This window comes from Puma concolor, chromosome C1, assembly GCF_028749965.1.
Source record: "Puma concolor isolate L17-30 chromosome C1, mPumCon1.1.hap2, whole genome shotgun sequence".
Classification (NCBI taxonomy): Eukaryota; Metazoa; Chordata; class Mammalia; order Carnivora; family Felidae; genus Puma; species Puma concolor.
Window position 1 is genome coordinate 202,480,543 of NC_141674.1, and position 25,659 is coordinate 202,506,201.

Genomic DNA, 25,659 nt, shown 5'->3' on the forward strand with positions numbered 1-25,659 from the left:
CCAAGCAACATACCAGCACCGAGTGGAAACCAGAGGCTGGAGGGAGATGGAGACGGTGGACTGAAACCTACATGAAGGTCAGGACTGTCTCGCGTCCTTTGCATTGCCCCAGCAGTTAGCCCAGTGCCCGCCACACGGGAAGCGCGCAAACTAAGTCCTTCCAAACTGAAAACAGGAGACAAAAGCGCGCACTTTTCTGCACTCTTGTGCCTGTCCTATTCAAACCCCCAAGTTACTCGCACTCCCGGGGAGTCAGGGAGCCCGAGGTAGAAGGGTGTGGAGGCACTGGGGGCCCGAGGTAGAAGGGGGCAGGGGACCCGCAGAGCAGAGAGACGCGCGGGGGTGGGCGAGTGGGCGTGCGCGCACGCACAGGCGGGCGCGCGGGAGTGTCGGGGGAAGGGGGTGGTCTCCAAAAGGGGGAGGGGAGAAGGCAGGGGGCGGGGAGAAGCAGGGCCCTTTAGGACCCGGCTGCGGCTGCGGGGGAGGAGGAAGAAGCGGAGGAGGCGGCTCCCGCGCTCGCAGGGCCGTGCCACCTGCCCGCTCGCTCGCCGCCGTCGCGCTCACCACCGCCAACATGCTGCCGAGACTGGGCGGCCCCGCGCTGCCGCTGCTCCTGCCGCCCTCGCTGCTGCTGCTGCTGCCGCTGCTGCTGGGCGCCGGCGGCGGCCGCGGGGTGCGCGCCGAGGTGCTGTTCCGCTGCCCGCCCTGCACGCCCGAGCGCCTGGCCGCCTGCGGGCCCCCGCCGGCCGCGCCGCCCGCCGCCGCCGCCTCCGCCGCAGCGTCCGGGGTGGCCGGCGACGCCCGCGCGCCCTGCGCCGAGCTGGTCCGTGAGCCGGGCTGCGGCTGCTGCTCCGTGTGCGCCCGGCTGGAGGGCGAGGCGTGCGGCGTCTACACCCCGCGCTGCGCCCAGGGGCTGCGCTGCTATCCCCACCCGGGCTCCGAGCTGCCCCTGCAGGCGCTGGTCCTGGGCGAGGGCACTTGCGAAAAGCGCCGGGACGCCGAGTACGGCGCCAGCCCCGAGCAGGTTGCAGGTAACGCGGGGCTGGGACAGCTAGTTCGGAGAAACTTGGAGGGCAGCGGAGCGCTGGGGGCGGCCGTGCCGCGGGGGACAGGCGTGGGGCCCGTGGCTCCGCGACCGCTTGAGCGGCGAGAGAGCGGAGTCCTCGACCGGCAGTGGGGCGGCTGCTGGGAGGGGGACCCGAAAGTCCGGCCCGGGGAGGGGAGCTGGAGTCAGAGCGTGCGGGAGAGCCCTGGCTGCTTACTGATTTGGTCGGGATATACGGGCAGCGGAAAGGCATCTCGGGTTACCCTAGTCTTCCCCGGCTGGAACGTACCTTGACTTCTATTTTGGAGGGGGGATTTGCCGTGGTGGGGGGTGGGGAGGGTGTTGGTCAGACCCCGGGGAGTGAGAGCTTGAGGCTTATTTGGGGAGCACAGCTTGAGTCGGTGACCGCCGACCAGAGGTTCCTGGAAAGGTGCCGGTGGAGGACGCTGCTGGGGGGCGGAGGCTGGCGGGTGCCGGTGACTTCGGGGACGTCTGGGGAGAACGGGCGCTAGGAGGAGGCGGCGGCTCGTCGAGGGACCCTTCCTTCTGCGATTGTAAGGTGGGAAGAAAGGACTTGCTGGCACTTTGTGGGGTGGGGAGAAAGGAAGACGAGCGCTACTCGTGCATCTCGTTTAGGGGGAACAATGCAAGAGGGGCGCTTGGGAGGCTCAGCCCAGCGGTTCAGTCTGTGTAACTTAAGCCGGGTGGCGGGCTGCAGCCCCGGGTGAGCCTGGGACCGCCGTGCCGCTCACTGGAGCATCTGGGCCCCGGGGCGGACGGCAGGGGGATGCGGGGCGCTGGACGCAGCCGTTCTTACCGCAGGGAGGTGTCACCCCCGTCCTAATCCGAGGGATTCTTCCTGTCCGGTAGAACGGGGCGGGGGGGGGGGCTGGGAGCCTTTGTAAGGGATCCTCATTCCCCAACCCCCCCAAACCGGGCTGTCAGAATCTCACTTTTGTTTTTGTTTTCCGTTCGCTTTTAAAATTACAAAAACCTCCCGCCCCCGTGGCCTGGAGGAAACTGTAATTACTTTCTTTCTTCTTGGACACCGTTGGGAAAGGTGTCCATTGCCTGCTGCTGTTGTTTAAAAAGCAAGCGAGTCTGACCAAGTTCCTGAAGCTTTTTAGAAAAAGAAAGAAGAGAATAAGTGAACACGTTCTTGCCTGTAAGCTTCTGCCGCCCTAGTACAACTTTCCCCACCCCCCTCCCCAAGACCCCCGGCCCCCCTACTCTTCCTCCAACCAGCTATTGTGTTTCCCCTGTTCTCCTTGAGAATGAAATTGGGGGTCAGAGTGGAAATATTTCTTCTATTGCTCTGGCTCATTTTGACCTTGAGTGCACAGCAAGTTAGGGCTTCCTCCCAGGGAGCCAGAAGAACCACTGAGTCCTTTCTTCTGCCTCTGCTTGCTTCCCTCCCCAGCGTGTCTCGCCTCCAAGTTAACCCTTCTCTCCTGCTTCTCTTAGAAAGTAATAAAAAGAAAAGTCTTGGTCCTGCCTTCCTTCTCCATTGCTCCCCCTTCGCACCCCCCCCTGCCCCCCACCAGGGAGGTGCTGTGCTTTCTGAGCTGAACTCTGACCAACTAAACATCTTCCTCAGCAGGATGAACTTTTCCAAAGGCCTCCAAGTTCATAGACTCGCTTGGATTTTGACCATCTTAACACAGTGCGTGGTACAGGTCCTTCCTGACCATCGTAGAATTGTTTTTTCATTCTTCATCCTTCTCCCTGGCAGCCCGAAAACCGGCTCTCCTGCTTCCAAGCCCCAGAACAGATGCAGGAGATTCTCTCCATTCACTCCTGCCTAGAGCCCCAGAGGGGGGAGTTGTCAGGGGAGCCCAGGGACAATGGGGTGAGTTCATGGGAAGAATGTCACTCTGGATTTTCTGCCTGGTTATGGGACTCCTTTCCGCCAGCTAGCCCCAGCTGCCTCCTCAGCCTTCTCCTCCCAGTGCCCAGACAGACGCCTTCCGCATTTTTCTCTTGTGTTCCAGACTGGGAAGAGGGGACACCAGGTTGGGGGCGGGGGTGGGAGCTAGATGTAGAAGCCCAGTGGGCACCCTGGAAAGGAGTGACCCAGAGCAGGGTGCTCAGGGGTCAGTAGGGCTGGGGGAAAGGGGGCACGGTGGGGAGAAGCCTGGGCTGGCAGGGATGCAGGGAAGACAGGGGCAAGTTTGGAGGCTTCTGTGCAGGAGAGGGTCTTGGGCTGGGGCAGGGTTGCAGCCCTGCTTGGAGAGCTCCGGGGTCCGGGTTGGGTGCAGGGGCAGACACTGGCCCAGAGGGGACCATAGCGCTGAGTGCTGCTGCCTCCCCCTCTCCCTCTCCCATCCCCTTTTCTCCCCTCTCTGAAGAACCGGCTCTCTCCCATCCCAGCCTGCATTCCTCTTTGAGCAGGTTGCTTTTGAGAATTTTAAACACACCCTCTTATTTTGAGGCAGAAAACCCCAGCAGTTCCGGCTTTGCTGTTAGCTCTTTTGTCTTTGTTCCCAGGACTCAGGGGCCGTGTTGCTGACTTCCTGGGGACGGCTGGGATGCAGGGGGCGGGGGTGGGCACATCTGCGGGTGCTGAGCCTGCGTCCCTTGGGGGCGAGGGGTCGGGACTGGTTGGTTCAGAGCCACTCAGAAGTGAGACTGAGGGTTGGAGTAGGTGAGCCTGGAAGAAAAATGGGGGGGGGGGGCTGAGATGTGGTGAGGTCTGGATCTTAACAGCGCGTGGGTGTGTTTGCTGGTGGAGTGGGCAGAAGTGCCTAGAAATGTCGGGGTAAGAAGAGGAAGTGGGCTGGGGCCCGGCCGGGCCCTTTCAGAATTCTGGGCCGGCGGGGCGACTGGCTCCTTCAGCATCTCCCCTGCCTCCTTCCCCGCCGGGTACAATGCCTGGGATTATGCCGAGGGGCGGAGCCGCCCAAGTGGCCGTCTGGCCCGCTGCACATATAAAGGTGCTATAGAAATGTGCAGTCATTCAAAGTCCCGGGGCAGGCAGGCCGGCAGGCGGGCGGGTCTGAGGAGGCTTTTGCATCTGCAGTTGCTGGGGGAGCGGGAGCGGGAGGGGGGGGCAGAGGCGAGCCCTGATTTACAGTGGTTCCGTGCAGCTTCAAAAAAGGGGAGAAAAGCAATGGGGCTTCTGGCTCAAAGCGCTGTTTTGCATCTTGTCTTGCATAAATTTGCATACTGAGTTCAAAGTCGTAAAATAGACTTGGGGAATGAGTGGGACCCACTGTCACCGATTGCTAACACCAGTACCTTCCGCCACCCTCCCCCCTTCTGGACAGAACACCCAGAACTAACTCTGCTAAGCTGCTCTGAGTCACCACTGGAAGGAGGAGATGGGGGGGTTGAGGGCTACTGCTCCTGGGTCTCTGGGAGGGAGCTGTGTAGTTCCTGGGCCACAGGACCCAGCAGGGTGTGGCTGGGTGCACTCTGGCCTTGGAGGCAGGTCTGGTCCGGAGGGTGTGGCTCTGACAGGTCCGGAACCCGCTAGGCAGGCAGTGTTTGGCCAGCTGCCTCCTCCGGCCATTGTGCATGGAGGGCTGGAATTTGAGTAAGTCATAGAATCTGGGTTTTTGCCTGCAGTCTCCTTACTCACCTTCCACTTATGTCCAGATTGTTCACTGAGATAGTTCCCTTTGTGTGGTAGCCATGATCCCATCCATTCCTTTGACAGAGGTATTTGAAGAAGCTTCGAGAAAAAAAAAAATCGTACACAAGGTCAAAGGATCTTAGGAAAACAAAATCCAGGGCCAGGAATCTCTGAATTAGAAGAGGTGGTGGAAAGAAGAACCTAACTGTTCGTGACCACCGCAGGGGTCTATCTGTGCACCGGTTCTTGGTCAAGTCAGACTGTTGAGTTTCCTGGTAGGCAGAGGGAAGAGGGAAGCTTAGGTGGTTTTCACCGTTAGCTTACCTTAGCATTGAGCTTTAAAATGAAAATTTCAGGCAAATCATTCCTTTGGGTTAGGGGACGACATGGAAGTTAGTCCTAGAAAAATAACTGCGTGTTATTCGAGAGCAGGCGCACATTCAGTCACCACTGTCCAACATTCGAGGGCTTAATTTGAGAGACTCACTGTACTGTGGCCCATTTATCAGGTCAGAATATAGTTGGGTCTCAGGTTAGCTATTCCCTGCCGTAGAAAATTGGATGTGCAATTGCTAAATTTTGGTACCGGGAAGTTTCGAAAGTCCTTGGGTCCAATGAAAAGCAGAACAGGAGGACAGTACATGGCCGGGGTGGGTGGGGGGGGGCGGGGGGGGGGGGCATGCACAGCAGGGGGTGCTGAAGGGAATGAAGATGAGCAGAAAATACACAGGCTGTGCCCACATTTGGTTTTGTCGTTGACCCTCCTCATACCCTACAACAGGGTACCAACAACAACGAGAGGATTGGTTATTATTATTGTTGAAGAGCCTCCATGACCAGAGGCTACATTTAGTTTCAGTCTGTCCCTTCCTAGTGTTCCCAGTCCCCCTTTCCTCCCCTGCTTTCTCCATTCTGCCTTCTTAGCCACCCCCTCACCCCCACCCCAGCATTGGTCTCCCACGCATCTCCCACTGTGGTTAGGTCTTGAACACCTGGCTGGATGCTAAGTAGGTGGGAAGGGCTCGAGAAAATGGCATGGAAAAATCTATCGCCCCCAGCCTTCCACTGGAATCCAGGTAGATGGAGACCAGGGAGGTGATTGGGGGTTGGAATGCTGGCAACCAGTCTAATCCTGAAATGATGGTGGTTGGAAGCCTCGCAGGGGCCAGGCTGTGTGGGTGGGGAAGTGGCCATGTTCCCTAAGCGGGTTTGTGCTAAGGCTGCTCCCGCTGACACCGAGGCACAGAGGAGCGAGATTATGCTTTTTAGTCGCCAGGGGAGCTGGTGTTCTGCTTGGCAGATGTTCTAGGCCTCTCTAGTACTTCTTGCGGTCTCTGGCCAGCATTTTGCTGAGGTGGCAGGCAGCTGCCAGGGGTTCAGCCACCTTCCCATCTGCGCTCATCCTTTTATGAACTGATTTCTTCGCCTGCTTTGTCTCCTGACTTACAAGATCCTTGTGAAGGAGAGGGGGAGGCTTTTTACCCCCATTTCACAGGTGTGGACTCTGAGGCTCGTCAACGGATGCCTTAGCAGTAAGTAATGAGACGAGAGGCTGATCTTTCCTCTGTACCCCTCTGCCCCCATGGCCAAGTAAGGGATGGGGCTGTCGGCAGGAAAAGCCTTTGACCCTGTCAGCCAGAAAGTTTGTTCCTGGACACCTGCCGTGTGCAGCTGATGCACGGGCCAGGTTCCTTACTGCCAGGTTCGGTGGTGTGCATTCCCTCAAGTCCACTGAGAGACCCAAGTCCTGGGGACTTCAGAGGGGGAAGTGGCCAGTGTGCGGCAGGCAGGGGAGACCAAAGGGTCCCAGGGTGGGGCAAGAAGAGCTGGTGGGCAGCAGATGATGCTGGAAGCAGCCTGGCCTCTGCCGTCAGGATGACCGGGTTCCATTGCAGCCCCGTCTTCGAGATCTTGATTGCTGATGCCCAAGGGCCTTCCTCAAATACCGGTTTCCCTGTTGGTGAAATGGGGGTGATTGTATCTCTTCATGGGGTGCGTGTGGGGCTGGCAAGTGTCTGGCACATAGTAGGTTCTCACACACATTAGCTGCCTTAATGTCCACAAGCTGCGTCTCCTCTCTGACGCTTAGTTCGGTGGCCTTTAGAACGGAGGCCAAACTGGCTGTGCCAGGCAGGCCACTCGTCTCTCTGCAAGCTTTACCATGGACTTGAGTGGCCTCATCTTGGTGTGAAGTTGTTCCAGTTCAAAGCCCAGTTTGCAGCCACATACGTGTCACCCAAGGCAAGAGTTTCCTTATCTGTAAACCAAATATAGATAGTACCACTCCGTGGGGTGGTGCTTGCATGCGTGTGTATTTGTGTGTGTGTGTGTGCTTAGGTGTGTAAAGCTAGATAATAAGACAAAGCCGAGCACTTTGGCGGTGTGTGTGTGTGTGTGTGTGTGTGTGTGTGTGTGTAATGCCTCTGTCGGGAGTGGAGAGACTGAGGGGACAGAAGTGGCTCTGGAGTTTGGACCCTGGGTACTTGTGCTGGCTTGCTGCTCATAAGCAGGTGACAGGGCAGAGTTCTGCCTTCATCCAGCCCGCCAACCGTTAGGACCCAGCCCTCCAACTGCAGGTTCTCAGAGGACCAGGGAATCTCTGAGGCCACGTTTCAGGGGTGGGAGGCAGCTTCCTCCATGGACAACCCTCTACAGGAAACCTGCTGGGATCCAGGCTTCAGAATAAGAGGGTCCGGGAGGAACCAGACCCGTCTCAGCCCCCTTAGTGCGTAGGGCATGTGTGAGGGTGTACGTTCACTGAGTTGACAAAGCCAGTGAAGGGACTCCGTGGCCCTGATTTCCTGCTCCAGGAAAATGGGCTTTTACATCTATCCTGGCTGAGCCTAGGGTGCCAGAAAGTTGAACGTGATCCTGGCAAAGAAACTGGACGTTCTATCCAAAAAGTGACGTTTCCTTACTACGCTGTCTCCAGAGTTGACTTCACCCCCGAGTCGGGGAGTGGTGCCTCATTTTGAAGGGTTGATGGGTTCTCGACAGGAACGCTGGGCGGGGGAGTGTTTTCTGGGCCCTGAGGTTCTTCCTAATGTCTCATTCCATCTGTGGTCCCAGAGAGCCCTCCGAGTGACCGCCTGTCTGGGCATAACGATAGAGTGACTCTGTTCTTGAGCATTCTGGTAGAGGGGAGGCCCCAGGAAGCAGAGAACGGGGGTTGCTCGAGTCATCAGGGGTCAGCATATGCTTATGGTGGTGACAAAGCACAGGATCTGCCACTGGGAATCCAAGGTGGCCAGTTCCTTGGACTCTGGGGGCCTTTGTGATTGTGGGGAGGGGGGCACAGGAGGAAAAGCCCACTGGACAGCTGGGGTAGTAGATTCAGAGAAGCTTGTTGGCTTTCAGGTTCCAGGGTAACTGCCCCCACCCTCACCCCCACCTCCACAATGAGTAGAGTGTCTGGGCTATAGATTTTTTTTTTTCTCTCCTGGAAAATGGACCATCCCCTGTGCCCCTCCCCCTGCTCGGCCACTCCTGCCCTTTAACAAAGCCAGGGAGGATCTGCTCTGGCTCAGCTCCTGGGTGTCAGTCAGGACGCAGAGGGAGACCTTGCTCAGACAGCCACCTCCCCCGGAAAGAAATACAGAGTCGACTGTAGTCAGGAATTGTTTCTTTCCTCCCCCCGCCGCCTTTTTTTAAGCAGGGGGAGGGGGCACTTGGCAGCCCGTGGGGCCCCTTCTGGCCGCCAGCCCCGCATCTCTTCCTGGCTGTTGGGAGGTAGCAGGAGCGGAGATTGGGGAGAAGGGGCAGGGGCTGGACGGCCTCCAGCTGCGGGGCAGGAGAATTGGCCCCCATGCTCCAGTTCAGCCGGCCGGCTCGGAGCCAGGCCTGGGGTTTCTAATTAGCGGATGGGTATAGGTGTGTCAGCCTGTGTTTCATTCAAGGAGCTGAGTTCTGGGAGGCAGGAAGCCAGGAGGGGCGCAGAGCCCAGGAAGGCCTCAGCAAGCTGGGGAGGTGGGACTGGGGGAGACTTAGTGTACTCAACCCCTGAGAAGTCAAGGAGGTGGGAGGCTTCCAGCTGGAGGGAGCGGAGCCGGATTGCAGAGTGCAGTCAAAGGGTCTACCCCAAAGGGTAAGTGACAAAATGACGGTAATCAAAATTGCTTTTTCTCTAGACATGGGCCACTTTTACCAAAGCGCCTGTAGGGTTTTTTTTTTTATTTTGTGTTTTCCAGCTCTGTTTTAGCCTCAGGATTCTCCCCACTTGACAGATGAAGAAATCAAGGCTACGTTCAGGTTCCAGTGGCGAGGCGAGCACAGACCAGAATGGAGTCTGGGTCTCCAGATTCTCATTCCGGGGCTCCATTCCATCAGACTCACGCATGCAAAAAAGCAGCGAATTATATATTGCTGCTCGGAAAAGCTCCTTTTCCCTGGGAGGCAGTAATTAAGGCATAACTTCTCAAAAACGTTCCTTTATGCAACTCCCCAGGAAGTTTCTTTCAGGTCTATTGTCTTGGCCTCTGGATGGGGGTGCCAAGTTGCCCCTGGATGGTGAACTTGCTTTCTAAAGTGCCCGAGGCCAAGATAAAATGAAAATGGCGGTTCCCTCGGGCCCTGACTCTGCAGCTGCCTGATAACCCTGGGTAGTTTCTGTAGCAACAGTGGCAGGAGGTGTGTTGGGAGGGATAAAAGGGGGGTGGGGGTGGGGTGGGTGTATGGATCAGAAGGCTTTTGAGGTTGGGTGGGGCTGGCTGGTATCTGACTGATGACTTCCCTCCCTGGGAAGATGAGGGTCCCATGGAGGTGCAGAAGGGACGGGGTGGTAGGGGACAGAAGAAACAAAGCCCTGGGGTTAAAAGCCTTCAATGGCGTCTTTCCGTAGGTGATGCCGATGGCCAGATTAGATGCCTTTCTGGTTGGGTAAGAGCTATAAAGCTGAACAACCTGGATTTGGTTTTGGCTTTGCCATTGTCTACATGACTTTGTGCAGTTAGCCTCAAACACCATGGTTGTTTTTTTTTTTTTTTTGCGGGGGGGGGGGGTCAAGGTGAGTGTGGATAAGAAATTATCAACCTCATGTGATTGCTTGATGATAAAACAAAGTTATGTACATAAGCCACTTAGCACAGAAACTCAGATAATCGGGTGAAGTCATACAGGTTCTGACCGCCCCCCGCCCCTCCACCCTTAACCTCCTTCCTTCTTCCTCTAATCTCACCACCCAGAAAAGAGGAGAAGGCAAATGCCTCTTTTTCCATGTCCTCTGATGGGCAAAGTTTATTAAGAAGAGGCACTTAAGAATCCATTTCACAGGCATGGCTTCTTCCACGGGGTGTAGCTTACCTGGACAGCTGCCCTTTGCTTTGGAAAGTCCAGAATGGGGTTAGCGGCGGCGGGTTTTCCACTGGACAGTCGTGGCCTTTGATGCCACTGTCGTTCACTACGGCTCTGCCAGTGGTGGAGGGCCCAGCCCGTTTATGTCCCAGAGGTGAGGGTTCCCCTTTGAACCCATTTGCTTGTCTCTGGTTCAGCTTGCTGCCTCTAAAGGGAGCATAAGCAAGGAAGACCCCTGACGCGATGCAGTATTCTATCAGACACAATTAGTGAACTTTTAGTTGAAGAGAAAGAAAAGCATGGTGACCTATTTAAAGACACTTATTTATATTCAGGACACTTCTTGTGCTGGTTTGAGAGTGTGGCAGGCAATCCTGGACATCCTTACAGGTTTTTAGTTTCTGTTTGCACCCTCTGGGTTCAATTTGTCAGGCCTACAGTCTCTGGGAACAGTCTTACGGGGATGGACAAGAGGTAGGCCGAAGGGGAGGGTGGGAGGGGAGAGGTGGGTAGAGCCCAGTCTTTATCACTCTGGGAGCTACTCTGTGGGGAACTGAGCTCTTTGGAACTGAGCACAGGCACAGTTGTTTGTATATGGGTCCCCTGGGAGGGAAGCGTCTTTTCTCTCCCATCTCGTGCTTCCATTTAATGATTTCTTTTTTTTTTTTTTTTTTTTTTCTTTAACTCCTGACCGTCCTTGCTGCTCTGGGGCCTGGATGGTGAGGGGGAGGCCAGGAAAGTGAGGAGAAGTAATACAACATGATATTCTAGGCCAGGACTCCAGGTGGGATGTTCTCCAAATAGTTAGCTTTCCTGAGGTTTAAATGTTTGTTTGTTTGCTTATTTATTTATTTGTTTATATTATTTATTTTGAGGGAGAGAGAGGGAGAGAGAGAGAGAGAGAGAATCTCCAGCAGGCTCTGCACTGTCAGAGCAGAGCCCAACGTGGGGCTCGATCCCACAAACTGTGAGATCATGACCTGAAGCAAAATCAAGTCGGAGGCTTAACTGTCTGAGCCACCCAGGTGGCCCCTTTTGTTTCTACTTTTCTTTAAAGCACTATGGAAGTGAAGTCCAAGTTTGTGTCTTCAAGAAGCTCTTCCTTTGGAGGAGGAGGGCAAAGCATGGAGCGACGGCTTTTAGCCAGTGCGCTCTGGGACATTTTTTGTGTCTGGTTAGGGAGGTGGGAGGGAAGTTCACTCAAATTCCAAGAGTGCCTTGCCCAGGGTTGCCCTTCATAGTCTCAGTCAAGCGGCCTTTGGACATTTCGGAAGCCATATTGTCCATCCTCCCTCCTCCTTGAAAGGCTTTCCCTAAACCATGCGGTTTTTCCCATCTGCAGTTTGTTACCTGTTTTAGTCCTTCCTGTGAAACTCTTGAGTGGCTTCTACCCTGGCTCTCTCCTGTTTCAGTTTAAAGCTACTATCTCTCTGGGCCTCGAGGAACAGGTGCATCCCTTCCACTGGGCATGACTGGCCCTTGGGCACCTCCCCCACTGCACACCTCCAGTGCCCTGTGGGCTATACTAGGATGTGCTCGTCCCTTGGCTTTCCGTTCTCAGGCCTGCACCGTCTTGATTCCTTTGTCGTCCCCTCCTTGACCCTATGACTGTCTTCTACTCTCTTTGGGTCTTTCCTCTGACTCATTTCCCACTTTTTTTTTTCTTTTTTCTTTTTTTAATGTTTATTCATATTTGAAAGACAGAGACAGAGTGTGAGCAGGGGGAGGGCAGAGAGAGAGGGAGACACAGAATCCGAAGCAGGCACCAGGCTCCGAGCTGTCAGCACAGAGCCCGACATGGGGCTCGAACTCATGAACTGCGAGATCATGACCTGAGCTGAAGTTGGATGCTCAACTGACTGAGCCACTCAGGCGCCCCTCATTTCCCACTTCTTCATGCCACAGAGACCTGGCCAGGAGCCCCTGGTGATAGGTGGCCATGGTGACACTACTCTGGCCTCAGAGTGGCAGGGGAGTTGTCCAAATCACTGATGTTCGGTCCTCTTCCAGCCAGTGGGCTTTCAGAGGCACCCCAAGTTACAAATACCCCTCTTGACAAGGACCTGGAAGAGTGAATGCAGTGAAGGAAGGGACTTTTTTTAAAGTTCATTTATTTATGTTGAGAGAGAGAGCAGGAGGGGGGCAGAGAGAGAGAGAGAGAGAATCCCAGCTTGGGGTTCAAACTCATGAACCATGAGATCATGACCTGAGCCAAAATCAAGAGCTGGAGGAGGCCTGAAGAGGCCTGAGCCACCCAGGCACCCCATGAGGGATGGGACTTTTTTTTTAATGTTTATTTTTGAGGGAGAGAGCGTGAGCCTATGCACACAAGTGGGAGAGGAGCAGAGAGAGAGGGAGGCAGAGAATCCAAAGCAGGCTCCATGCCGTCCTCGCAAAGCCCAGTGCAGGGCTCGAACTCACAAACCGTGAGATCATGACCTGAGCCCAGTCGGTTGCTCAACTGACCGAGCTCCCCAACTGCCCTAGGAAGTGACTTTTAAAAGAAAAACGGTTGCGGAGTGCCTGGCTGGCTTGGTCGATGGAGTGGGTGACTCTTGATCTTGGGGTTGTGGGTTTGAGCCCCACATTGCATGTAGAGATTACTGATTACTTAAAAATAAAATCTTAAAATGGTAACACTGCAGCCAATAATAAGAATAACGCAGTAACTCCAGTCTACCACCCAGAATTGGGAGCGGTTGATATTTTGTCATTTTTGCTTTATGTCTCTTTAAAAATCTTTTCCTGATGGCCTTCCCCACCAGCCTCTTGTTGCCGTCCCTTGTCCCCAGAGGCAGCCACCGGCATGCATTACTTAGTGTTTCTTTTCCTCGGCTAAACAAATTTGCTAATGGATAGCCAGCATCTGGATTTGTTCTCTGAAGATAAGTTAAATGTGCCCAAGAGGTGTCCTTCTGCCACTTTTTTGCTCTGTCAATATTAGGTTTTTGAGATCTGTTCATGTTGGGTAGATCTCTGAGCGATCACGGGTCAGAGTGATTCTTGCCAGCTGTTGGGTATTATTCCATTGTTATTACTCTGCTGATTTTATTCATCCATTCTCCTGTTTGGATCGCATTGCCGATGGTGTTTTTTGCAACCACAGATGATGCCGTAATGAACATTGTTGCCCGTGTGCCCACCGCACGCATATCTGAGAGATGTCGAATCACTGGGTCAGGCTCATTCTTCCCGTTCCCATAGTCCCCGGTCCAAGTTTGCACCAAAGTACACCGTCTGCTCCCATGGGCTTTCGGCAGACAGGTCACCTTGCTGGGTTGTTGGATGACTTCAGTTGAACCGGAGGAGAAATGTTTGGGACCCACAGAAAGGAGTGAAAGCTGAGAGTGCTATTTGCCATCTTGGTATCAGTTTCTCTGGCTCTTCAAGGACAGCCTGGCTCACTGAATCCCAGAGGACCTTGGCTGAATTTGAGCATGTTTTTGTTTTCTCAAACGTTCTGCCTCAGCGCTGACCCTCCCCAGGTCTTTGCCATTCCAGGAATGACCCTGGTGTTTATAAAGCAGCCCATTAGGGAGTGCGTAGGCAGGGAAGTTCTGTAGAGGCCGTGCTATTTCTGCAGCGGCGTGAGGGCATGCTCTAGAAATCTCCATGATGCCTGGCCAAGAAGGACCCCCTGTGTGCACCCAGGCATGCGTGTGTGTCTGTTTCTGAACCCGTGAGTCTAGGGGCGGAAAGAGCTCACGGGGCTGTGTCTTCGCAGAGCGTGTCTGTGAAGTCATATCTTTTGAAAAGAGGAGGCCTCTTTCCCATCACTAGCAAGTTCTTCAGGAATCTGAGGGCAGAGAGAGAGAAGCACAAAGGAAGGGGGCCTTGGAAATGCCAGAGCTTGAAGGAGGTTGTTAAAAATACAGAGTCCCCGACCCTTGCCCAGGCTTGCTAGTTCACAGACAGGTGAAGTCTAGGACCATTTTTAGCAAGCTCTTCGGATGATTTCTCTTTTTCTTTCTTTCTTTTTTTTTTTAATGGGAAATTTCTTTATATTTTACTTTTTTATAGTTTTTTTTAACTTGTTTTATTTTTAATTTTTTTCAGTTTACATCCAAATTAGTTAGCATATAGTGCAACAGTGATTTTAGGAGTAGATTCCTTAATGCCCTTTATCCATTTAGCCCATCCCCCCCTCCCACAACCCCTCCAGCAGCCCTCAGTTTGTTCTCCATATTTAAGAGTCTCTTATGTTTTGTCCCCTCCCTGTTTTTATATTATTTTTGCTTTCCTTCCCTTATGTTCATCTGTTTTGTATCTTAAATTCCACATATGAGCGATATATTTGTCTTTCTATGACTGACTTGTTTCACTTATCACAGTACCCTCTGGTTCCATCCACGTTGTTGCAAATGGCAAGATTTCATTCTTTTTGATTGCCGAGTAATACTCCATTGTATATATAAACCACCTCTTCTGTATCCATTCGTCCATCGATGAACATTTGGGCTCTTGCCATACTTTGGCTATTGTCGATAGTGCTGCTATAAACATGGAGGTGCATGTGTCCCTTTGAAACAGCACACCTTTATCCCGTGGATAAATGCCTAGTAGTGCAATTGCTGGGTCATGGGGTAGTTCTATTTTTAGTTTTTTGAGGAACCTCCATATTGTTTTCCAGAGTGGCTGCACCAGCTTGCATTGCCATCTTCAGATGGTTTCTGACAAACACCCATGACTGGGAGCCGTTCCCGTAACCTAACTCCCTGAACTTGTAAATGAACACACTGAACCCTGCACATCTTGACCATAGAAGGTTTTTTTTTTTTTTTTTAAGTAATGAACATCCAATGTGGGGCTCAAACTCTGACCCAGAGATCAAGAGTCCCATGTTCTACCGACTGAGCCAGCCAGGTTTCCCGTATATTGAAGCCTACACATCTTTTAAAAAATATTTTTTTTAATACTTATTTTTGAGAGAAAGAGAGAGAGAGGCAGAGAGAGAGGGAGACACAGAATCTGAAGTGGGCTTCAGGCTCCAAGCTCTGAGCTGTCAGCACAGAGCCCAACGTGGCGCTCAAACTCACGAGCCACGAGACCGTGACCTGAGCCGAAGTCGGGCACCTAACTGACTGAGCCACCCGGGTGTCCCTTGAAGCCTACACCTCTTAAACACCCTGTCGAGCATCATTCAGAGTCCCAGGCATGATGGTAGCAGGGGAGCAGAACCTTGGACACCACCCCCTACCCCCAGCTTTCACACCAGCACTTCTCTTCCTACTATGGCCAAAGCTTTGGCCAAAGCTTTGAACCCAAGAGCTGTTGTTCCAAAGGGAATCCAGAAGGTTTAGGGTGGTTTGGCAAGCAGTGGGCCCTCTGCCCTGCTTTCGTACACTGTCACCAGTAGCAGGCGACTCCTTCCCTGTGTGAGCGTGGGTACCGGCCATTCCCCTCCCCAGAGCTTATGAGCTCAGCAACACTTGGCTGGGAGATAAGCCTGAGGCAGTTGCGGGTGCAGGGAGATGGTCCCCAGCTGAGAATGGCCAGGTCCTGCACTTGTGTGCCATAACCTGGATGACCTGTGGATCTAGAACATCCGAAGAGTCTGCTCGGAGCTGTTTCCTACCACAAGGGAGTTCCTTTTGTTCTAAAGCTGTGCTGAGGAGCTACCGGTCTGTTGCCAAAGGGGTTTCTCCCAGAAGGTGGTAGTGTCTGAGACCTCAGATTTGCTTTGCAGGCAGCCATGCAGGGAGCAGGGCCTTAGAGGGTGGGGAGAGAATGGGAAGGGAGTTTGGAAGGAAGCTGGGTGTCAGCAGGAGGTAGATGGGCTGACCAGGAGAACATCATTCGCGAAGCTGGAATGTGCCCCGCACGCAGCAGCTGTCCATGCACACACGGCTGCCGCCTGCTGCCTCTGACCTTTAGGCAAAAGGGTGGAGGGAAACACATAAACAGTGTCACTTACCCAGAGAGACAAAGGACCTCAGCTGAAAAATAACAAGCTCCCCTTTCTTCTGTACCCATTGTTAACTTCTGCCTCCCTCCCCACCTCCCAGCATGGCCTGGATTATCCACCCCAGCCTTGGTGGCCTGCATTATTACACATAGTGGCCACAATCAGCCATCCAAAGGGAACGGCTTCAAATTCTCTGAAACAAAAGCTGTTTCCCCTGTATGTTGGTGAATTTGTCTGTGAGCCCTGTCTGCCCTGTGCATGCAAGGCAGTTATGAGCCACCTCCCCTCCCTCCTTCCATGTCTTCTCTCCCTCCCTCTCTCCTTCCCTTGCTCCCTCCCTTTTCTTCCTTCCCATAGATTCTGTAAAGTTAAAGTAATTTAGGCAAATCCACACTCGCCCAAGGACTTCCATCAAATGGTGGACAACGATGCTGTTTAGCGACATACAGAATTCATATAATCAACAAAATCAGGCTTTAGAAGAAACATGCAAATAGTATTCTAGAACTTTCTTGTAACTCATTTTCCCCCCATGTGCGTGGCCATTCTACAGATCAGCTATCACCCACCCTTCCCCTCTGCCTAGCAAATACATCTTTCATTTACCCGTTAGATCATCTGCACATTTCTTCTGGAGTTTGCTTCTCCCATGTTGGGCAAATGCTAACAACACTGTATCCAGTTTAAGTAGCGATCATCCTGTATCCGGTAGCAACCTTCAATTTAGTAGGATTATTATTTGCATTTGTCACTCTTGAGGAGTTGGAGCTCAGAGAGGTTAGAGGGTTTGGCTACAGTCATGGGTGAATCATAAACAGCAAAGCCAGGCCTGGCATTCAGGTCTCTTGACTCCTGCAATTCTTTGCCCATTTGAGCTTGCTAGTGAATTGTCCTCTGCCCTGGATGTTCATGGAGAAGCTGTCCAGGAGGAAAGAGGAAGATGGTAAGTTAGTGTTCATTCTTTTGCTCAACACGTGTCAAGATTAAGTGCATTTGGGGAGAGACCAACAAAGGGAGCCATGTGAGGTCTGTGCCCAGCTAGAATGGAACCAGGAAAGCAACCCGCGTCACCCCGGCCCATTACTCAGAATCCAGTCTTACAGGGCCTGGAATGCTATCACCTGTTTGAAGGAGGTGAATCCACTGGAGGGAATGATAGATTTAGGGTCAGATTGGATGCTTCCTTGCGGTGTTCCCAGCTCTTAGATTTCCAAATAGTCAGGAGGTAGACTAAAGAGAAGGTTGGAAAATGGCTAGGTTTTCTTCAGGGTGGGGGAAAGACAAGAAGAAAGGAAGGAGACCTTAATCTGTTGTGAAGATGTGGTGTATTTCTGGGGAAATTCCCTTTTCTCACCAGGCCTGCGTTAAGGACAGAGCCTCATATTCTAAGCAAGAGGGAGTAGGGGGTTGCTTTTGGATCTGGGGGGCCTATTTTCTTGAATGCTTTAAGGTCTTCCATAGATCAGGAATCACCAACTGTCCTTTGGAGCACTGAGGTCAGAGCATCGCGCTAGGGGAAGATGGGGTTTCATGAGAGTAAGGATCTGATCCGTCGGACCCAAGGGTCCATGACCTTCATGGAGTAAGGGCATCAGTGCTACAATCCAGCGAGATTACACTGGGGGAAAAAAGTCTAGGCCAGAATTAAAATTTAAAACTAGGGTATTAATGCGTAGTCTAGAATGCAGAATGCAGGTATAAGTAAAGCCCTATCTTCTGGAATGTCTGCTTCCAGCTGCCCTCCTGGGCCACTCAGTAAGGCTGCGTCAGAGAACAGCGTGGGGACCCCACGCCAATTGTGAAGCGTCTCTGATGATGGCACGGAGGTTGTGTGTGCTCCTGTAGACCACATGGTGGTCCAGCTGGGCCTCGAGTTTGCTGTCTGTAAAATGGGGCAGCTCGTCCATTGCCTCTCATTCTACTGGCCTTTCTCCTCTCCAGCCCCCCTCCAGGTGCATGAGGTCGAGCGGTGTGGCAGTCCACTACGCGGGATGGGAGTTCTCACGCTTCAGGTCCTCCGGTGTCTCCCCCACTTTGGAAAAGCTTTCCTTTCCATATATAATGGGTGAATTCCCTGTTTCGGTGTTGAACCATTGCCCGGGATGCTATATAGAGAGTGGCTAATCCTTAGGGGAACGTCTCCGGGAGCCTCTGAGCCTGAAGCCTTTTCCAGTTATGTGATCTGGGCTGCTAAGAACCATTTCTTAGACTGACCTTTGCACTGCAGCCCACGGAGCTGCATACATAAGTGGTTGCATAATAAATATTATTCTGAACCTCACTCTCAGGCCGAAAAAAAAAATGCAGCCTAGTATTTTTGTTCCGAGGGCAGATTCCATCTCTAGCTGGAGTTCTACATCTGGAATGTTCTCCTGCGGATTGCTTCTGTCACCTATAAGAGAACATATGGGAAGAACTGGGTAATAACGTGACGATGCTCTCGTCCTACTGAGCGTAGGGGGTGCCACGTGAGCACTTCCCCGAGCCGGGGGTAGGAGGGGCGGGAAGTGGGAGCAGCTGAGAGCTGACTCCGTGTGCTCCTGCTGTGTGCCTGGCACTGCGTGTATGTGCGGCTTCTGGAATCTGGCTGCCCGCTGGAGGCAGGTGCTGTTTGTCCGTGGTTTACAGACGAGCCTTGCAGCCACAGAGAGCTTAAGTAACTTGTCTGGGGCTGCACAGCTAAGTGGTAGACCTGGAATTTAGTCCGGCGATTAGACTTTGGAGCCCGAATTCTTGAACCGCCTTGGCTGGGAATGTAACCGCCAAGGAATCGAGGCTTTCCTCAGCCTACAGTCTTTTCTGAGCCCCACCCCGTCAGCTCGCTGATCTCCTTCCCTGGGCTTCCATTTCAAGGTGTGGAGTGTCAGCATGTGCGTCAGCAAATCGGACCCGGACCCGTGGATTTCTTCATCTTATTGGCACGTTCGTTGGCAGCATTGAGATCAATAACGGAATGGGACAAAACATAGCCTTGAATCCAAGTGGCCTCTGCGAGGGTGGACAAACTGACCTTGACTCTAGAGAGATCGGGGCTGTCTCAGGACAGGAAGCCGAGTCCGTCCTTGGAGAAGACTGTCCAGTCGGCCCGCATCTTCTGGGACCTGGTGCAGGGCTGTGTTAGGGACTCTGTGGACCCTGGACGCCTTTGCGTTTGTGGCTTTTCCTCTGTGAGAAAAAGTTCCAAAATCATATTTGGTAACTGCATCTAATAACTGAAAGTATTGTATATTAAGACCTTTTTTTTTTTTTTTTAATGTAAAAGCTTATTTTTCTTTTTGATTTTAAAGTGGATACATTTCCTAGGCCCCTGGATGCCTGTGTGTGTTGCACCTAATGACGGGCCAGCCCTGCCTAGAGCCGCTAGGCCTGATGCGTACTTACCTATACGCCTCTCTTTCATCCAGCCTGTTTCTTTCTCTTTCTTTTTCTTTAAGTGAGGCTGGTAACTTTTTTTTTTTAAGTTTATTTATTTATTTTTGAGAGAGAGAGAGAGAGAGAGAGAAAATAAGCCGGGGAGGGACAGAGAGAGAGAGGAGAGAGGGAGACACAGAATCCGAAGCAGGCTCCAGGCTCTGAGCTGTCAGCGCAGAGCCCCTTGTGGGGCTCGAACCCACGAACCGTGAGATCATGACTTGAGCCGAAGTTGGACGCTTAACCGACTGAGCCCCCCAGGCGCCCCCATCTAACATGTTTCCACAGTTTGTTGTGAGCAGTAAAGGTGGGCTGACCTCTGAGACTCAGCCAGGGGATGCTGCTTTGGCCCCTCTCAGTGGTCTGAGGGCGGGGAGAGCTCAGGGAAGGGGAACCAGCAGCCTGGGAGTCCTCTGGATGCCCAGGGAAGACCCCCCCTCTGTCGGAAGGGAGACTAGTGGGCCAGAAGTGTGTTGGAGATGGGAGAGTGGCGGATGGTCTTAGCTGAGGGAGGGAAATGTGGTAGAACTCAGATCGACCTTACGTGGGGCCTGGGGTCATCGGTGCTGGGCTGGGCAACTTCCAGGCCTCTGGATAAAGCCTAACTTCCGAACGGCAGTTTTCAGTGGGGGGCCGCTTTCGCCTCCCGGGGCCTTTTGGCAATTTGTGGAGGTATCTTTGCCATCTGGTAGGGAGGGGCCCAGGATGCTGCTTGGCATCCTGTAATGCACAGAACAATGCACAGAAGAGCTCCCCAGTGAATCCTCTGGTCCCAGTGTCGGTGGTGCCGGGTCGGGAATCAGGGTCGGTGATGAAAATTTGGGGTGGGTTGATGGGTCCACTCATACATGACGGGACAGGACTCCCACCCAGCTCGATGGTCAACGCTTCAAATAGCTCTTCCCCTGCAGGTGGTGTTGGGGCTTCTGGAACAGGATTTAATCCGTGGTCAGTTTACTTAGGGTAATACCCAGGCTACCCAGACATTAATCCGATCCCCTTTTGGATGTCTCAAGGTCATTGTCATTAGTCAAGACAACTCTTGTTTTGGGCTACAGAATGTGGAAGTCCTCAGGGGTCATCGATGGGTATGGAGTTGTAAGCTCTGCACTAAATATCCCCAAAGTTCTTATGTTGGGTTCTTTTTAGCGTCCTCGTTTCTCCCTGCCATTTGATGCTTCTTGCCACTATCCACATGCCTTTTTTCTTTCTCCTTTTAATTTTGTTGATTTTATTCTGTGGTGGCCTTGGGAACCAGACATCCAGAAACCGGGCTTGCTGGAGCCATGCTGCTGTGAACCGTCTGTGTTCTTCCTGTGCCGAATGTCCCCGCGCCTTGTGAGGAAAGCGCTAGAATTTGACCACGCATGGGTACAGTGACAGCTGTTCTGATGTTCGGGGGCTTCTGTTCCTCTGCTTCCTGGTCCTCGGTCGGGTTCCACATTGCCGAGATAACAGATGACTGAGGCCATCTTCATCACTGTCAGAGTAATAACTATCACAAGCGGGGCCTGGGTTTCTGTGTTCCAGGCCTTATCTTAACTGCTTGGCTTCTAACATGCTCTCAACAGTCTTGCGAGGTGGGAGCTGTTAGGATCCGACAATTGAGTTAAGAAAACGGAGGCACAGAGAGGTTATGTGTGCAGGAGAAATACAGCTGGCATAAAAAATGGGGGAGCTGGGATTCGACCCTACCAAGTAGTGCTCCCTAGTCTGGAGATAATGTGCAGGGTTTCTGAAGGAAACCGCTGTAGCTGGTGGGGACACCTGGGCCAGGTGGCAGGTGCCTGGTCTCCTGGAGCCTTCTGGAGCATGCTCCGTGAGAGCAGGTGCCAGTTCCCCATGGCACTCATGAGTGTCCCCATCCCTTAGTTGGCAAGTGAGAGTGAATGCCACAGCTTTCGCACAGGGCAGGGTCTGCTCTTTCTACCGTGAACACTGGTCAGGACAGGGGCCATCTGAGCCCGCCACGCTGAATTCTGAGAGGACAACCAGGTTCTAAGTGCCTCACCTGAAACTCTTGGGTAGAAATATTTTAGGAGCCATGCAGTCATGTTATCAGGGCTGTAAGTTTTTGAAGGCACGAAAAAGGGGAAGAAAAAATGGGCCAAATTGGTTTAGAAACATCCCCTCCACATCTGTAGGTCTTGTTGGGACCTGAAGGGGGACCACTCAGGGGGGCATGGTCTGAGACCCTGTTTGCTCTGCCTTGTGTGCAAGGGGCTGTTTGAGTCCCAGCCGTCCTAGGGCCCTTGGGGATTTGGCCCCCTTGTTATGACTCTTCCGTACCATCCTGTTCCTCTGGCCTGGTCGTTGGGTGTATACACCTGAGCCAGCGTGAGACTGGGGTTGCCGGGGGCTGTTCTCAAGGCTCCCTCCACCCTGAGCTATGCACTTAGTAGGAGCCTTTCCCTGTTGTTGACTGGTGGTTGAAGAAAGTTGAAAGAGACTTAACATGCTCCTTGGACAAGCATCTGGGTGAGGCTACGTGCCTTGTGATAAGCCAAAACTACAGAGCTGGACGGGTTCCTGTGCCTGGGGCTGGCGGTGGCGTGTGTGGACAGACATGGGAACAGTCCAGGGCCGCCGGGACTGTGCTGGAGCGGTCGTGGGACTGAGTCATGGGGGCACGTGAGAAGGGGGCCGTTGGGCAAATGAAGAGTAGCAGCAGGGGTGATGGAAACCGTGGGTTCTGGTGGTGATTCCCCACCTTCTCCCTTGCCAGACATGGCATGTGCCCTTTTAGGTCACGGATGATGAAGATCTTAAACTGCAGGTTATGGCAGGTGAATCTGGGAGGTCTTTCTAGAGGAGAATGATGGATCCAGAAGGACTCAATCCCATTCCATGGTGAAAGCCTTGCAGACACGTTCATCCTTCCGTGCTCCTTTGCTGTGCCTTGGATGGAGGCAGAACCGGCCAGGCCTCCCAGGCATTTTGCTGGGGTCGGACGGCCTGCGTTCAGATCCCGGATTTGTGGTCTTGGTCATTCTCGTGCGCCTTGACATGTCTGTCTGCCAAAGTTGGGGTAATGCCCCCACCCCGCCCAAGAGTTGCTGCGAAACTGAAATTGACAGTCCATGTAAATTGCTTAGCTCAACTGCATGGATATCAGTCCTCTCCATCTCCAGGGGTTCAGACAGTTGCTGGGGGGCCCGCCGCTCTAGAAACAGCACCCTGAGCTGGTCTTCCCTTCCTCTCTCTGCAGACAACGGAGATGAGCACGCTGAGGGAGGTCTGGTTGAGAACCACGTGGACGGGACCGTGAACCTGTTGGGCGGTGGAGGCAGTGCTGGTAGGAAGCCCCTCAAGTCAGGCATGAAGGAGCTGGCCGTGTTCCGGGAGAAGGTCACCGAGCAGCACCGGCAGATGGGGAAGGGTGGCAAACATCACCTTGGCCTGGATGAGCCCAAGAAGCTGCGGCCACCACCTGGCAGGGTCAGAGGGGCCGGGTCTGGCTGGAGGGGCGGGAGGATGTGTAAAAGGGGTCTCACGGTGGGGGAGGGCACCCAGTACCGTCCGAGTCCTGTGTTGCCGAAGGCAAACCACTTTCCTTTCTGGTTCTGCCACTAACATATTCAGTGACCTTCAGACTGATCACTGTCTCCTTTGGGGGCCTCAGTATTTCTGGCTGTGCAAGGGACTGGGCATACGGTTTCTTGAAGTCCCTTCCTTCTGAAACCTCCACGCTTCTGCTTGGCAAGGAAGTGGATGCTAGAGATGAGGCCGGACCTCCTTAGACTTGCTCAGTCTCGCTGGGATATGCCCTTCCCTCTCCCCAGCTCAGCTCTGTTGTCTTGGGTCTTGGCCTGGCTGGGTTGATGGAAAGAAATGGTGGTTGGCCCACTGGGTTGGAGTAGAGATGCTCTAGAGACAGCCACTTGAATTCACGTTTTGCAAGTAGATCCCATTTTGATCCCTGAAAGCCACTGACACAGAACGAGAGAGGGGTGAAAACTCCTATCCACGTGACTTTCTTCAGAGAGTGGAGTGGGGCACAACGACATATCCATGAGGTCGCTGTCGGAAGTCCCTGGTTCCACCAACTTGCTGGGTGACCTTGGGAAAATCCCTTCCCTGTGCATGAACTTCTTTCTGAGGTTGTTCCCAGGACCGGTGTTTTGTGAGCTCAGTCTCACTCCGAGCTCCCTCTTTGCCCCTCTGTGTCTGTCTGTGCCCACAGACCCCCTGCCAGCAGGAATTGGACCAGGTCCTGGAGCGGATCTCCACCATGCACCTTCCAGATGAGCGGGGCCCCCTGGAGCACCTCTACTCCTTGCACATCCCCAACTGTGACAAGCACGGCCTGTATAACCTCAAACAGGTGAGAGAGGATCTCCTTGGCCTTGGGCCCCGGGTGTGCTTGTCCCTGCCCCACCCACCCGTCATCCTCTGAGGTCTGAATGCTGAGGGGGCGTGGGGATGCCAGCTGCCAGGCCTCTGCACCTCCAGACGCAGAGGCTGACTCCACCTACCCAGCCACCTGCCATCAGCACTTGGGGTCCAGGTTGGGAGGGAGCCTCTGGGAAAAGAGATGTCGGGCTACCCTAATGCCTGTCAACTTATTATTGAGCATTAGAGTCGCCTGGCAGTGACTCCTGGGCCTTACCATTCCAGAAAGTTGGGTGGGGACCAAAAACAGTTTTTTTTTTATGTTTATTCATTTTTAAGAGAGAGAGAGACAGAGACAGAGACAGAAACAGAAACAGAGCATGAACAGTGGAGGGGCAGAGAGAGAGGGAGACAGAGAATCTGAAGCAGGCTCCAGGCTCTAAGTTGTCAGCACAGAGCCAGACGCGGGGCTTGAACCCCAAGAACCACAAGATCATGCCCTGAGTCAAAGTTGGGTGCTTAATTGACTGAGCCACCCAAGCACGCCAAGGATTTGCATTTCTAATAAACTCTCAGGGATTGCTGATGATCCGTGAGCTATACTTGCAGAATCACGGATTTAAACCATTGACAAGTAGTCTCTGCTGACCCCTAAGGGGTCTCACTCCCCCACTTTCCTCACAGCCCAGGCAGGCATCCTGCCCCCTCTAAATATCAGTGTAGTATTCAAAGCTATTTGTACACGTGCCCTCGAAATGTCAGCTGACTACTTCATTTGGAGATCAAAAGTGGAAATAGTGATCTCTTCTAATGAAAGACAGGCTGTGGCTGGTCCCTTATGGGTAACTAAAGGGGTTTTCAATGGTAATTAGTTTATGGGTAAGAGCAGGGACCCTGGGACAGGAATGCCTGGGTTCTTATCTCAGCCACGCCTCTTACTAGCTGTGTGACGTTGGGCAAGTTACTTAACCTATCTGTGCTTCCTTCTGATCATCTGTAAAGTGGTGAAATAATAGCACCTAACTCACAAGGTGGCTGTGCTGACTCGGTGTGAGGAGTGAGCGACTCCTGATCTGAGGGTCATGAGTATGAGCCCCACGATGGGGGTAGAGATCACTTAAATAAATACACTTTTAAAAAAAAGCATTGTAAACTGTAAATGAGCAGTGTGTAGACTGTTCTCACGGTGCAAAGCACCTGCTAGGGGCCTGTGCTAGTGCTGACTTCTACTGTCACGTGCTGTTTTCCCTTCACGCTATGACTGAACTCCAGTCCGCTGGGCCCCCACTGGATGGTCCCCCCTCCTGCCGGTGGGCACTGAGTCGTTTCGATGTGGGGCATCCCCCACTAGCGTGGTCCCTGGGCCAGAGCACCAGCATCACGCGGGAGCCAGACAGAGTCTTAGCCCCGCTCCGGGCCTCCTGAAGGGGAATCTGCATTTCAGGGAGGTCCCCTGGCACCCTTCACGGCCGAGAAGACCACCACGCGGCACCCTAGCTTGGGCGCCCCGTAGCTGCTCGGCAAACCTCGGGCTGAGGAAAGCAGGGAAAGCTGGTGGCCTCAGGCCTGTCCTCCATACCCTTCTCTTCTCCCTCCTCAGTGCAAGATGTCTCTGAACGGGCAGCGTGGGGAGTGCTGGTGTGTGAACCCCAACACTGGGAAGCTGATCCAGGGAGCCCCCACCATCCGGGGGGACCCCGAGTGTCATCTCTTCTACAATGAGCAGCAGGAGGCTCGTGGGGTACATACCCAGCGGATGCAGTAAACCACAGCCAGCCGGTGCCTGGCACCCCCCGCTCCCGCCCCCTCTCCAAACACGGGCAGAGAGAGGAGAGCCTTGCGTGGTGGGCGGGGAGGGTTTTCCAGGAGTGTTGACACGTGTATTTATATTTGGAAAGAGACCAGCACCGAGCTCGGCACACCCCCGCCTTCCCCCTCCCCAGATGCCTGCACCACCCCCCCCCCTTCTCCTGTCCCTGCTGGGGAGGAAGGGGCAGTTGCAGTGGTGGAGCTGGGGTGAAGATTTGGGGGGGGGGGGAAAGAAATTTTTATTTTTGAACCCCCGTGTCTCTTTTGCTTAAGATTAAAGGAAGGAAAAATAAA

At 53.5% G+C, this 25,659-nt stretch overlaps 1 protein-coding gene across 1 annotated transcript; it reads left to right on the forward strand.

The window, feature by feature from the left end:
- Positions 1–475: 475 nt before the first annotated feature.
- On the forward strand, positions 476–25,659 carry IGFBP2 (insulin like growth factor binding protein 2). Its single transcript, XM_086719585.1, has 4 exons — positions 476–1,031; positions 22,433–22,662; positions 23,408–23,548; positions 25,157–25,659. Exons 1-4 carry the CDS (start codon positions 575–577, stop codon positions 25,319–25,321), a joined length of 993 nt encoding a protein of 330 aa, XP_086575711.1. The 5' UTR covers positions 476–574; the 3' UTR covers positions 25,322–25,659.

Bases quoted from the DNA above. Each gene is read 5' to 3' on its own strand.
- IGFBP2 (XM_086719585.1), top strand. From the start codon at position 575: ATGCTGCCGAGACTGGGCGGCCCCGCGCTGCCGCTGCTCCTGCCGCCC. The intron at 1,032-22,432 runs GTAACGCGGGGC...CTCTCTCTGCAG, and splicing joins CAGCCCCGAGCAGGTTGCAG to ACAACGGAGATGAGCACGCT. The intron at 22,663-23,407 runs GTCAGAGGGGCC...CTGTGCCCACAG, and splicing joins TGCGGCCACCACCTGGCAGG to ACCCCCTGCCAGCAGGAATT.